At 41.3% G+C, this 14,654-nt stretch overlaps 1 protein-coding gene across 2 annotated transcripts in view; it reads right to left on the bottom strand.

Moving 5' to 3' along the window:
• DPP4 (dipeptidyl peptidase 4) overlaps positions 1-14,654 on the bottom strand; it is an 80,937-nt gene that overhangs the window by 52,725 nt on the left and 13,558 nt on the right. For both annotated transcript variants that reach the window (XM_060411137.1, XM_004004660.5), the window contains exons 3-5: positions 6,761-6,856; positions 6,265-6,356; positions 4,900-4,980 (exon numbers count right to left, since the gene is read on the bottom strand). In XM_060411137.1, coding sequence (XP_060267120.1) covers positions 4,900-4,980; positions 6,265-6,356; positions 6,761-6,856 — 269 coding nt within the window. The remainder of the gene's footprint in view (positions 1-4,899; positions 4,981-6,264; positions 6,357-6,760; positions 6,857-14,654) is intronic.

Below are 14,654 nucleotides of genomic sequence, written 5' to 3'. Positions count from 1 at the left end.
GGTGGTAATGAAGTATATGGAAACTCCCTACACTTTCCACTCATTTTCTGTAAACCTAAAGCTGCTCTAAAAAATAAAGTCTATTAATTCAAAAAATAAATGAATTAGAGCCTTAACAGATGACTTGGAAGGATATCCACATGGTATCTCTGAGTGAGAAATGCAATTTACAGAAAAGTATGGAAAATAGGATTCCATTTTTATAAAATAAGCAATAACTAAAAAGAATCTCTATCTTCAAAGAATTAAGTGAATAAACAAATATAAAATATAGAGGGATATACAATAGATTCTCAACATGGGATACCTGGGGAAAAGGCAGTGAGATGAGGAGTAGTTGTTGTTTAGTCACTAAGTCGTGCCGACTCTTTGCAGCCCCATGGACTGTAGCCCACGGGGCTCCTCTGTCCATGGGGATTCTCCAGGCAAGAATACTGGAGTGGGTTGCCATTTCCTTTTCCAGGGGATCTTCCCGAACCAGGGATCGAACCCATGACTCCTGCATTGGCAGGCTGATTCTTTACCACTGAGCCATGTGGGAAGCCCATGAGGAATAGAGGGCCAAGCAAAAAAATGGAAAAATAGTGAGACTGAAGGTTTTTAAAAAATATGATCACATATTTGCATTTATGAAAAATTAATGTTTATATGAGGATGCAGATAGAAATTAAAAATATTAAAAAAGAAAAACTACTTGCCTATATATCTGTTTTTCTTAGCATATCCCCAGAGGTAAGAAATTGTGTCTTATTCAACTTTAAACACCTGGAGTCTGTCCTAGTACAAGCCACATAGGATATACTCAAGAAATAAACCAAACTAAAATAATTAAATGTTACCTATGAGGCTGGAAAATCGCATGGACGGAGGAGCCTGGAAGGCTGCAGTCCATGGGGTCTCAAAGAGTTGGACACGACTGAGCAACTTCACTTTCACTTTTCACTTTCATATATTGGAGAAGGAAATGGCACCCCACTCCAGTACTCTTGCCTGGAAAATCGCATGGACGGAGGAGCCTGGAAGGCTGCAGTCCATGGGGTTGTGAAGAGTCGGACATGACTGAGTGACTTCACTTTCACTTTTCACTTTCATACATTGGAGAAGGAAATGGCAATCCACTCCAGTGTTCTTGCCTGGAGAATCGCAGGGACAGGGGAGCCTGATGGGCTGCCGTCTATGCGGTCGCACAGAGTTGGACATGACTGAAGCGACTTAGCAGCAGCAGCAGCAGCAGCATGAGGCTGAAATAATGAAGTGGGTAGCCCAAGGACCCTGAGCTGTATTGGCAGAGCTGAGACACAAGTCAGGCTCCTAATCTTGAATAATACTTCCCACTCATCATTTATCACCTTCCTATCCTCTCATGTCAACAAATATTTATTAAGTCTCCTCTTTTGCAAGTCATACATTTCTTTTTGAATCCTGGATTATTTTGACACACTCCATGCTTGTTTCTGGGAAACCTCAGAGTATAATGCTCGCTAGAGCCAAAAGTTGTGGTACAGGCTAAAAATATTAAGAGATTTAAGAAGTTTTGAGATCATTTCAGGATGACAGATCTATCAGGGGCTGTAAAGGGAAATCCAAGATGTTTGTATATTCACTTCATCTTTTGAAACAGACTCATCAGTCTATTTAGGCTTATAAACATTGGCACCTATCCTCTTGATTAGGCATTACTGGATAAGACAGGCTCCCTCCTTTTAAGGAGCTCATAGTTGAATGGGGGATATGGAGACATAAACTACCGGAAAAGAATCACAGAGCATGCAATGGGGATGGGTGGGGAAAGGCAGGAATCAAATCAGGAACTGGGGAGGCCGAGAGGCTTATAGAAAAGATTATTGGTCTCAGAGGGCTGCCACACAGAGAAGAGCAAAAAAAGCATCATGGCAGAGAGAGGTTCAAGCAAAAAGATAGGAATGATCATGTTTAAGAATACAAGCTTTGGAGTCTTCCAACCTGGACTCAAGTCTTCCTGTAGACTGAATCTTTGTATCTCCTCCTTTCCCCAATTCATATGTTGAAACTTTAACTCCTAACATGATAGCATTCTGGAGATGGGGCCACTCTGGAGTGACTAGGTTGTGCAGGGGGGAAGCCCTCATGAGTGGGTTTGTTTCCTCATATATGAGTTTCCTTGCCCCTTCCACCATGTGGGGACACTTGGAGAAGATGGCCAGCTATGACCTAGGAGGTAGGACCTTGCCAGACACTGAATCTGCTGCCACCTTGATTTTGGACTTCTCAGCCTCCAAAACTCTGAAAAAAAAAAATCTGTTATTAAGTCACCCAGTCTGCGGTGTTAGAGTGACACAAATGGATAAAGACACGTCTCTAATATGTAATATCAGCCAGGTTTCTTTTTAAGCTCCAGTTTTCTCTTTAGGAAGATGAGGATAGTGACAGAAACAATCTCGGGAACATGAGAATGCATGTGAAGTGCTTAGCAGGGCTCCTGTGAACACGTCACAGATGATGCAACTATTACTGTCTGTGCAGCATTAGGCAAAGAGGGGAGATACTATGCGAACATCTGTACTAGGCTGCATGGTACTTATTTATTTACATTCTCATTCACTCACTCATTTATCTTTTTATAGCCACAACTTAAAAGTAAGGATTGATCTTTCTGAATATGCTGGCTCAGTCATGGAGAAGCCACACGGCAGGGTCTAAAGAACACTGGAAATAGATTTCCAGAGAAATGGAATAAAACTAGACTTTTCTTTGTTCTGGATATTTTTCTTGAATGCTGGAGAGGTTAGCTGATCCCTTGAATACGGGAGTGAGTAGCCAATCCCTTCTCCATTGGATCTTCCTGACCCAGGAATGGAACCAGGGTCTCCTGCATTGCAGGTGGGTTCTTTACCAGCTGAGCTATCAGGGAAGACTGTATCACTTGGGAATCCTTAAAATTACCCGTGGCTATGCTGAGTCAGATGATGCGAGGGAGGTTTAAAAAAACCTCCCCAGGTGATCCATTGTAAGCACAGGCCAAGCATGGTGAGTGCAGGGTTTGGGGGCTGGGGGGTGGTGAGTTCAGAAGGGCAGACTGAGGTCCAATCACCCAGGCTTCTCACGTTGCCTTGGTTAGAGTTTGGGTTTTATTCTGAAAGGGATGAGAAGCTACTGATCACAAGAGTTTAAGCATAGGCATGACATAATCAAACTCAGGTTTTAAAAGGAGCATGGATACTCATGGGAAACATGGATGGCAGGATGAAAGGGACAGAATGAGAACAGCAAAAGAAGTCAAATGTACATGGAAACTTCAGCGACACAACAAATCCAAATTACCAATGATGGCTGGCTGTCCAGCAAGGCCTACCCGTGAAATACATCTGTTAGTACATATCGCATGGCACCTGTTGAACTTGGCGAAAGAATAAATTGAGCTGGTATTTACCTTGCTGTTTCTATCTTAACTTCACAGTCATTATATGTTTGACTTTAACATCGGGAATTGTTAACCATTGGTTCTCAACCCTGACTGCTAGTTAAAATACTCTACATGTTAAAAAAAAAAAATACTGATGCCAGCTTCACCCCCAGAGACTTCACTTTATTGACCTGGATACTTACGAGTTTTTAAAAGCTTCTACTGTGATTTTAATCTGTAGATAGCAATAAGAACCACTATATTAAACAAATACTAATTCATTAATTGGAAACAGGTGTGTTAAAGTTGGCATAGACTTCTGATTCATTCCTGGTGGACTGGTTTAGCAGGACCTAGTCAGCGAGTCTTCATGTCCAGGAAATGGAGGCCAGCGCAATGAACCAGGGTAAATATTATGACTGGGAGTCACCATCCTCAAGTGGGATATGGAGTATGGGATGGTTTGCATGACCTGAGTATAGCAGTGATGGTATGAGATAAGACCACTCAGTATTTACTCTTTACTCTAGAAAAGAAAGGCAGAGGTCGGGACCTCCAGCTTTGTGTTTTGTTTTCAAGCAGAATCTCTCTACAGGTTTCTAACCTTGTATGTTGCAAAACTTCTCATACTCAACAGCCATTGTCAAATCCAAGAATAATCAAAAAGCTGCAGTTACAGTCACTGGTGATTGGCAGCCACCCTAAACATGAAAGTGTTAGTTGCTCAGTCGTGCCTGACTCTTTGTGACCCCATGGACTGTAGCCCACCAGGCTCCTCTGTCCATGGGATTGTCCAGGCAAGAATCCCGGAGTGAGCAGCCATTCCCATCTCCAGGGGATCTTCCTGACCCGGAGACTGAACCTGGGTCTCCTACATTGCAGGCAGATTCTTTACCATCTGAGCAATAACTTAGTGACTGAGCAACAACAACAACTAAACATGAAAATGATGTGTGACTATGCTGAAACCTCTCCTGAAGGCGTGAGAATCTGATGTTGGGCTGTGAGATTGGAGGAAGCTCAGTGCTCCCCATAGGGCGCTGGTGACTGCTGCCGAGCCCGCCCCTTAGGAATAGTTTGTATATGGTGGGACCTGAGGGCTGAGAGGTGGTCTGAGTCACTTCACAGAATCTCTTCTGGAATGAGACATTTAGTTGTTTTTAAAGCAAATAATCTAGTCTTACTATTTGTCAGACAAAGGAAGTAAAACAGTCTATTACTAGATATTACAAGTCAGACACGTAAACTGACTCTTAAATTATAAGTTCTATTTTATTAACATAGTTTTAGTCTATATAATATTACTTAACCTTTTTAGTATTTGAAAACCCTAAAATGAATTTATTTTAAAATACTCATTAGATTTATCTTTTATGAAGGAGAATGACCATTTCTTCTTTTGATACTGAATTAATGAGTTTTTAGAGCCTATTGCTTGACTTAGGTAACAACCTTAAACATTCATAGACTTGAGATCGGTTATAAAATAACACACTCATAAAAAGCATTTCTTTTACCTTCACATAGTTGTATTCGAAGAGAATATATTGTCTATCTGGTGAAACTGAATAATCATTTATAGAATGTCCAAATTCTTCCTGTCAATCAAGTAGAAAGAAGAACAGTTGAATGATTCCATTTAACTGCTATTGTTGAGTACTTACTATGTGGAGGGTATGATTCTAGACTTATGTCTCGTGCCTTGGGAGGTTCCAGTCTAGAAGAGGCGGCACATTCCCCTACACAGATGACCATGAGGCAAAGTGGGTGGTGATCAAGGTTAGAGAGTCAGGGAGGGAAGGATTAATTTTAAGCAAGGAAAGGTGGCTATGAGGGTGGGGATCAGGAACAGACAGAGAACTTTCTCAGGAGGGGAAATGGCAAGGGTATAAACCCAGATGTGGAAAGGGCATGCATATTTAGAGACTGCCTAAGTATAATCTGAATACAGTATAGGGTGTGTCAGACAAAGAGAGGACATACAATTAGAAAAATAGGAAGTGTCTAAATACAAGAAATGGAGCTATGAACTACTGTTTTTGCACATGGATGTGACAGAATCTTATCTGCTTTGTCCAAAGATGCTCTGGCTAAGATGAGATGAGAGAGGAGGGGTTGCGTTAGCCTTGGACTTGGGCAATGTTGTGTTCTGATCTACAGAATGGAGAGAGGGATACACGTTGTAATATAGTACTCACTGTCACAAAATTAATCAAGGCTTTCAACCAGGGCTATACAGTGGAAATGGAAATCTGAGAGACACTTGACATCACAAGAGAAAACGGATAGGGTTTATTGAGTAGCTAAATAAGGTGGATAACAGAGGAATCAAGGAGGATTCTGAGATTTCTAGCTTAAGTGACGTGGAGGAGGGTGCTATTTACCAAGACTGGGAAGAGGAATAGGATGCTTTCCCTTTGCTAGGAGAGGGAAGCGGGAACAACTGGCTTAACTCAGGATACTGAGTTTAAAATGCCTGCAGACCATCCATGTGCAGGAGCCATCAAGCTTTTGGAAATAGAGGTCTAGATCTTGGGAGGAGGTTAGTGTTACAAGCGTGTATTTGAGAAGCACTGATGCTGTGGAAATGCATGGAATATGCTGAAGGGGAGCACGCAAGGTGAGGAGGGAGGCTCGCAGTGAAGACAGGACCCTGAGGAGCACTTACACGTAAGAGAATGGGCAGAAGAGGAGGAATCATCAAAGGAGACTAAAAAGTAACCAAGGCAGGGAGCATTCCAAGAAGAGAAAGATCCACCGCACCATATGCTGCAGAAAGAGTCCAACAGGATGAGAAACGATAGTACTCATGATTTGAAAGGTTATGAAAAAAATCCCCAGAATTCCCTTAAAGCATGAATTTATTATGTGATCAAACATACAAATGTACTGTTCTCCAAGAAAATGGAGCTGTTTCCATATTCAGCATTGAATAGCAAGATATTATTTTCTTGTTTGTAGAGATATTCATGATCTAAAGAAAGAAAATGACCAGATCAATATTTCAAGTTGCTATTAAACATCTTCATAAACTAAAAAATCATGCAATAAAAATGTAAGATTTAAATTCATACAAGTTCTAAGTTGGAAAAACATGAACTGATATATTACACTAGTATGCCTTCATTTTCCCATCATCATTGTAAAGGGTTCAATTCACTTTTAATTTTTTACAGTGCATGTCAAAGAAATACTAAGGTTTCTTTCTGTCTTATCTCCTTTTGCACCCTTAAGTAGAAAATGATACTTTCCCATATGGTTTTAAAAAATAAGAATATATTCTCATTGCCATAAAGGTGCCCCACAACCTAACTGAAACTAAGCATAAAATGAAAATTAGCATAAAAATCAGCCCCTCTTTCCACCAGAAAGCCTTACCTGAAACCCATCTCAAGTTGTAGAATTTCATTCTAAAAGTATTTTTTAAATAATCGGCTAGAGTGTAGGTTCTGCGACTATCAGTTGAAGCATCATCTGTTGGTTGGGAAAAAAGAGTCAAATATTCAGTGTGAAGGGATAACTCATTTTGAATAAAAGTTTTCAACATGGATTTCTACAGTATTCACTGATAACAAAATACAGAAATACACTCACAAAATGCAAAAGACACTGAAAGATTTTGGACTGAGTAAATGGGTAAACATGCATTTAGCTGTTCAAGTGGATATGAGCATGTGTTTCACAGTGCTACATTAATGAGCTTAATTTCAAAGGTCTAGATCAGCAATGCTCAAGGGAAATATAGTATGAGTACATTTTCTAGTAACCATATTTTAAATTTTTTAAGGTAAAATTAATTTTAATAGCATATTTTATTTAGCCAACATATCAAGTATGTTACCATTTCAATGTGTTATCAACATTTAAATGTTACTAATGAGATCTTTCAGGGGCTTCCCATGTGGCTCAGTGGTAAAGAATCTGCCTGCCAATGCCGGAGACACAGGAGACTTGGGTTCGATCCCTGGGTCTAGAAAACCCCTGGAGGAAAAATAGCAACCGACTCCAGTATTCTTGCCAGGGAAATCTCATGGACAGAGGAGCTTGGTGGGCTACAGTCCATGGGGTCACAAAAGAGCTGGACACGCTTAGCAACTAAACAACAAAAATGAGAGTTTTCACATTATTTCCTTTCTGTATTGTCTTTACATTCTGATATGCAATTGATGTACCAAGTTGAGTATATCTCAACTTGATAGGCACCTTTTCAGTCATGTAGCCATGCAATGGGTGAAGCAAAGCTAGATAGATCATCCTTCTGTGAGGCCCTAAGGTTCACTTCTAAGTCCTCTTGCTCCACACAAACCTTTAAGATATGCTAATCACCTAGTTCAGAGATCTTTGTTTCTATCATCACTTTTCCTCGACCTTGATTAAAATTTACATGGAACCTTTCTCTTGGATTCTGTGACACCTCAGTCCTTCTCTTAACTCTCTGACCATTATTTTTCCATCTGCTACTTTGACTCTCTTTTTCTCCATTGACTTGTAAGGCAGAAATGCTTTGGAATTAGTCTTCAACTTTCTGCTCATCTCTCTCCAGTCCTCCTTGCAGGGAACTCGGGAGAATGCGGCTTCAGGAATACTTTCCTCTTAGATACATGACGAAACCTGCGCTCATTACCTTAGCCTACTACACCCACACTCCCATTTCCAGCGCTGTGCTTAGCCTTCTTACCTGACTTGTCCCCCTCTAACCCTATCATATCTTGTCTAGAATAACTGTCCACCTTCCAAAACTAGATTTCCATAGGAAATTGTGTGATTTTCTATTCTGTTACTGAAGACCCAAATTCAAGATCTGAAGATCATTTTGATGTCTCCGTCTTTTTTACCATCACCTACAAACAATCTACCCTTTGACTCTTCCTTTGAAATCTTTTCTCCAGGTATCCTGCATTCAGGTTCTTCCACACCAGTTCCGGATCTTTCTAAAGTGCCAGTGTCATCTGGTGAGCTCTTCCTCCAAAGCTTTCACTGAGTCTTCACTGTCTACAGGAAGATTCAGACTCCTTCACCTGGCACTTGCAGCCCCCACAATCTGACATGAGGTTCTAGGCTTATTTCTGCTCTCTTCCTGCAAGAACATTCTGGTCCAATCACACTAATCTTGCTGGAGGCAGTGGATCCTCTCAGGCTTATCTGCCTCTATTCCTTGCCCTAAGCAAGGAACGTCCTGGAACGTCCTCAGCTGTTTCCCCATCTGCCACAGTCCTCCAGCTTCCATTTCCTTCCTCTGTCATCCAATTCTGCCTTTGACTTTTGCCCCTACACTACTCATTGGGCTCCTATCACTTAATACCTCGTGTTGACAACTCTTTTGACAAGGCTTTGTGTTTTTGCTGATTGGTTTGGGGGTTTTTGTTTTTTATCAGCCTTAGCATCTAGCACAGAGGTGTGCCTTAAAGTACTGTGCTGTGCTTAGTCACTCAGTTGTGTCCGACTCTTTATGACCCTATGGACTGTAGCCTGCCAGGCTCCTCCGTCCATGGGGATTCTCTAGGCAAGAATACTGGAGTGGGTTGCCATGCCCTCCTCCAGGGGATCTTCCCAACCCAAGGATCAAACCCAGGTCTCAGACCCAGGTATCCCTCATTATAGGGGGATTCTTTACCATTTGCCTGGCAATTTTCCATTACCAGGGAAGCCCATGCCTTAATAGAGACATGTAAAAAAAGTTTTCATTGGTTGGTGTTGGGTATCATTAAGCACAGCTAAGCCAATGTGATTCCTCTCCCCCAGTCCCAGAGCATCTGCTGACTACAAATATCCTAAAGTCTTTTTCCAAACTCTCTATATTTTTCACATACATACAAACAAACACTCACAAAATAAGCCACTACCATAATATTCCTATAACTGCAGTTTTTTGAGAGGGATTTCAAAGCCAGCAGCATCTTCTCTTGTTAATTTTTTACAGCCCATGGAAAGGTAGTTCTCTTACAGGAAATGTCCTTTCAAAAAATGTTTTTAAGATTTTATTTCTTTGGATTTGATCTCATAACATAATCTTATTTCTGCCTATAAAACCTTCAGTTTTGGCAGATAAACTTGCTACACTTCATTTTATTATTTTATTGATTTTGCTTAAGCCTAATTTGTTAAGTAAAAGATTTTTTTTTTAACTATTGTTTTTTTCAATTCAGTCCTGCATTTCTCCCCTGAAGGTTAGTAAAACATTTGTATTTGTTAGCAAAAATACAAGTGGGTGAAGCTGGTCCTTGAACCTAACTTTTAAACAAGAAATAAAGCCTTGTGCTATAGAAAATAGCATTTGTAACTCATATTGGACTACAAAAACTACAAATCTGCGTTTGTTCACTAACCACCCTCAATTGTCTATATTCATCCAATCATCCTATTATATATCAATCATTATAAAGTGAATATTATTGCAGAGAATAAATACCATGCTATCAAGAGCTATTAGTCTAAAATGGACAGATGTAAAACATATCCCCAAATTAGTACAAATCAAAGCATCAGCGGTTATAGATGTGCACATTCCAGACATTGTCTGCTGATGAATATGTTTAGACAGATCTATAGAAATAAGTCGATTTATACACCAACCACACATATACATGCAATCGAATACATGTTTGTGTCCTCTCAAAATTCACATGCTGAAATCCTAACTGCCATGCCATGGTATTGGAAGGGGAAGCCCTTGGAAGGTGATTAGGTCATGAGGTGGAGCCCTCATGAATTGGATTAATACCCTTTAAAAAGTGACTTCCCACACTTCCAATGCCGGGGGCATGTGTAGCATCCCTGGTCGGGGAACTAAGATCCCATGTGTCTTGCGACCCAAATAAAATAAAAAATTACAAAGTGACTCTAGAAAGCTCCCTTGCCTCTTCTGCTGTGTGAGGACATGAGAAACTAAGCACGAAGTCTGCTGGCACCTCAACCTTGGACCTCCTAGCCTCCAAAACTGTAAGAAATAAATGTTTATTGTTTAAGCCACCTGTCTCTGGTTTTATAGCAGCAGTCCACACATATGAAGACATACATATCTATAAAACAGACATAGCAACATAAAATATCTATCACTGACTATTGAAAAAAATTTTTTAGCCGAGCCACATGGCTTGCAGGATCTTATTTCTCTGACCAGGGATCAAACCCTGGCAGTGAAAGTACCAAGTCTTAACTACTGGGCCACCAAGCAATTCCCATCTATCACTGACTTTTGATTTCATAAGAAGAGAATGAACTGAGTACCTACAATATAGATCAGATACAGTGTTATCTAAGTGGTATCTCACATGGGGGTACTTGCCCAGGTTTTATAGCACACTTCAATCTGGAATAATAAAGTAACTGAGGCAAAAGTCCTCTGTGATGTCACCGGCTGACCCAGAGGCTGCTCCTCCTTCACTGGGCACTTACCTCTCCCACCACCTCACTCACCTCAGACATTGCGGGACTCATCCTCTCATCAGGCCTCAGCATTTCTAAACCCACCATCTCCACCAGATTTAGGCTCCCTTCTGCTCAGCGTGACTCTGATCCATCTGCTGATGTTCAGATACCAACACTGATGCTGTGCTCTTGCTATGGCCCAAAACATGGGTGCGAGGCCTGGGCCACCCTCAGCTTGTGGCAGCCTCACTCAGTTCCTTGACAACTACCCTGCGTGCCAGGGCTCCCTATCCTGGCTCCCCACACCCCAACACCACTGCAAAGCCGGAACAAGCAGAGCAACAAATGTTCCTTGTTTTTTCGCCTTGCCATTGGATGAGCAGCGTTCATTGGAAGACACTTTCGAAACCTCTAGATAAGCAAGTTCTATGAGACTTGAGTGCCAAGTTCAGGTTTTGACCTTTAGCAAGTTCACTGTTCGCTGCCAACCTGTTCTGTCAAACACCAGAGGACACGTGCTCATTTCTCTTTCCTTGTCTGCTTGCTCACTGACAGGGCACCCCTGAAGGCCTTTGGCTGCTCCTTTGGTCTTCCTGGTGGGCCTGGGACATGCTGTTCATTTGACTGATCAGTTCAAAGCACTGTGCTGGCCAAGTAGAGAGGTTAATCCTGTGTTACCCATCAGATTATACCAAAACTCCAAGATTTACGCCTCCTTGAATCAAAAATCAGAAAACAGTGAACAGCTTTAATACAGTAAGTCCCCTATATACGAATGGTCAAGTTGCAAACTTTCAAAGATGTGAATGCGAGTGCCAGCCCCTGTATGCCAGCTGTTGCACTGTAACTTTTATGCTTTTCAATGTACTGTGCTATAAGATTTAAAATGTTTTTTTATTTTTTCTGTTTGTTTTTTATGTACATGTTATTTGTATGAAAAGTATTATAAGCCTATTATAATATGAACCTATTACATACACAATGTATAACTGATTGTGTTAGTTGGGTACCTAGGCTAACTCTGTTGGATTTAAGAACAAACTGGACCCACAAATGCATTCTTGGAATGGAACTCATTCATATGTAGGGAACTTACTGTACTTTCTTCACTGTGAGCAACTATTACATTGAACAAAATGAAAATGTTATTTCTATCCATCAAAAATGGCAGAAAAGCAGCTTTTAGAATGGTTCAACCTAAGAATAATTTCTCTTTAAAGTGTATGATATCTTAATGAGCCCTTGTCATAAGATCAAAATCATTTCTGAACAAAAAAGAATTTTAGAGTGCTGTAGTTCCACATACTAGCCTTCCTTTGGCCAGTGGTTATTTTATGATTATAGGATATTTTGAACATTTTTATACTCATTGATACTAAACTTTTTTGATCTGTATGAAACTATGATATAAATATTTCTACTTCAGAAAGATAAATTATTTTGGTAAATAAATGGCTAATGAAATGCAACTAAAAAGAAATGCACTCTTTATAGCTCATAAACTCATAAAGTTGTTAAACATGGGGAAAAGATACCTGGTTACAGAGTTCTTGTGTTCCATATGGTAATCAGTTAACATTTAATACCGATGTGAAAGAAATAAAATGAGTATTACTTTAGAATTTGATCTAGCAAAATGGCAGCCTTGACATTGGAAAAAGAGAAAGAAAAATCAAGAAGGCAGAAGAAATTGACTGGAAATCAGCTCACATCCCTTATTAACCAGCAGCATATGTGGGCTGCTGCCCATCACCAATGAGTCAACAAATACCAATAAGGGGTTGGGTCCCTGGTGGCTTTGAAACCAGAGAGCTTGGATTTGAGCCCAGACCTAATTCTTGCACAGCAGCCTTAGGAAAATTATTGAAGCTGTCAAAACCTCAACTTTGTAATCTATAAAATAATAATAACATTATCCAGCCTCAAGAGATCTACCATGATGAAATGAGATGGTGGATGTAAAGTTCTTGGCTCAGGACTTAAACTTTAGGAAGTCCTCTAGATAGGTTGTACTACCTATTATTGTCTTGTTCCAAGTATGTGCTAGGCAATCAAGAAACAGAGATGAAAGAGTCTCTCCCTGGGAGTATCTAGGAGTGCTGCTGAGATTAGAAATTTGATTGCAAATTTATTTATTTTTAAATTAAGTTTCACTGTGTTCATATAAAATAAAAGCTAATTAAGTTTCACTGTGTTCCTATGCCAAATGATCCTAATAAGATAGCATAAGAGCATCACATTGAGAAAGCACCTAGGATAAGCACAATCGAATCATTTGCTCAGGATTGACAAGTTTAATACTATCCACAGCGTTCTCACATGGAGAGAAAATGTTGAGCTTAGGGGAATTACAGGATCTGTGAAGAGTGATTATTCTACACAGGAGGTTATTATACACAGGAGCTATTGGAATATAATCACTGTCACCAGATTTCCCTTCTCAATAAGAGAAACTTCCCAGGGATGTCACGTGCATCTGATCAAGGCATTGCCATTGAGCCAGAGCCCTTGAACCCGGGACTGTGTCCCCTATGCATTTACTCTAAGATCAGAGAGTCGGATGACCAAACTTCTGTTAGGCATGTAACCAATGTGTTTTCAAAGGTTATTTTGAAAGGCCAACCAAATGGTACAATGCACTTTTTCCAAAACAGCAACAGTTTAGAACAAAGGAAACAACTTTACGAGGGGTTGTCCATGTCATGGCTCTGGCCTCCATCCTTCTCTTCCCCCTCCTCCTCCCCCTCCCTCTTCTCTTCTCCCTTCTCTACATCTACTTTGTCCTCCCCGCTGTTCCCCAGACACACTGGGCCTGCCTCTGCCTTAGATATTTTGAATTTGCTATACCCTCAGCCTGGAATGTTCTTTCCCTGGGATGTGCCCAAAGTTTGCTCCCTATCTCCTTTAGGTCTTCATTTAAACCTCACCTTCCTTCCCTGAGATTAAAGCGTCTGCCTCCAATGCGGGAGACCCGGGTTTGATCCCTGGGTCAGGAAGATCCCCTGGAGAAGGAAATGGCAACCTACTCCAGTACTCTTGCCTGGAGAATCCCATGGACAGAGGAGCCTGGTGGGCTACAGTCCACAGTGCGCAGAGAGTCGGACATGACTGAGCAACTTCACTTCCTTCCCTGAACTAACGCTTGCAATCTTCTGGTAAACAAATTCTCTTTGTATCACCCTTCCTGGCTTTACATTTTTTCCTCGACAGTGATACCACCTGACATACTATATTTTTTGCCTTGTCTGCCTCTCTTGGTCACCTGTGAGCTCCAGGAGGACACTGATTGGCTTGTGCTACCTTTTGTTTGCTATTATCTCACCATGGCCTAGAACAGTGTCTGGCCATAGTAGGCACTTCATAAATATTTGTCAAAAGATAAAAGCCAGGCAACATCAACGGGAGAACACAGACATAGGAACACAGCTCTAAATATGAGCTTTGTAAACCCCAAGCTCCTGGGCAGTAGGAAAACAGTGCCCTGGGCCGGCTGGGTCTAAACAGAGCAGAGACAGGAGCCTCAGGCTCTGACCTTCCATGCGGTCACCAGGGACATGTCACTTCTCTATGCCTGTGACCATCATTTACGTATCGTCTTTCAGTTCAAATGTACACTTCTATTCTTTGCTCAGCAATGCTGAGCAGGGCGTCTACAGCTATGCTTCCCAGGCCCCTTCATCCTCAGGCTTCCTGTTGGGTCCTGCCACTAGGGGAACACAGAGAAGGAGTGGAGTGGGTAGAAGAGCAGGGGGTCTTCCTCTGTCTTGCTCACTCTGTCAGCATGTGCCCCAAAGGAGTGCCCGTGCTGGCTCGTGCTTCTCTTCTTACACCTGAACCTGCTCCATCCTGCCTCTCAGGGGTGCCAGAAACAGCCACATGCCTCACACACCTTGCAGCTCAGAAT

This window comes from Ovis aries, chromosome 2 (genome assembly GCF_016772045.2).
Source record: "Ovis aries strain OAR_USU_Benz2616 breed Rambouillet chromosome 2, ARS-UI_Ramb_v3.0, whole genome shotgun sequence".
NCBI lineage: Eukaryota > Metazoa > Chordata > Mammalia > Artiodactyla > Bovidae > Ovis > Ovis aries.
This window is presented reverse-complemented; position numbering and strand designations above follow the sequence as displayed.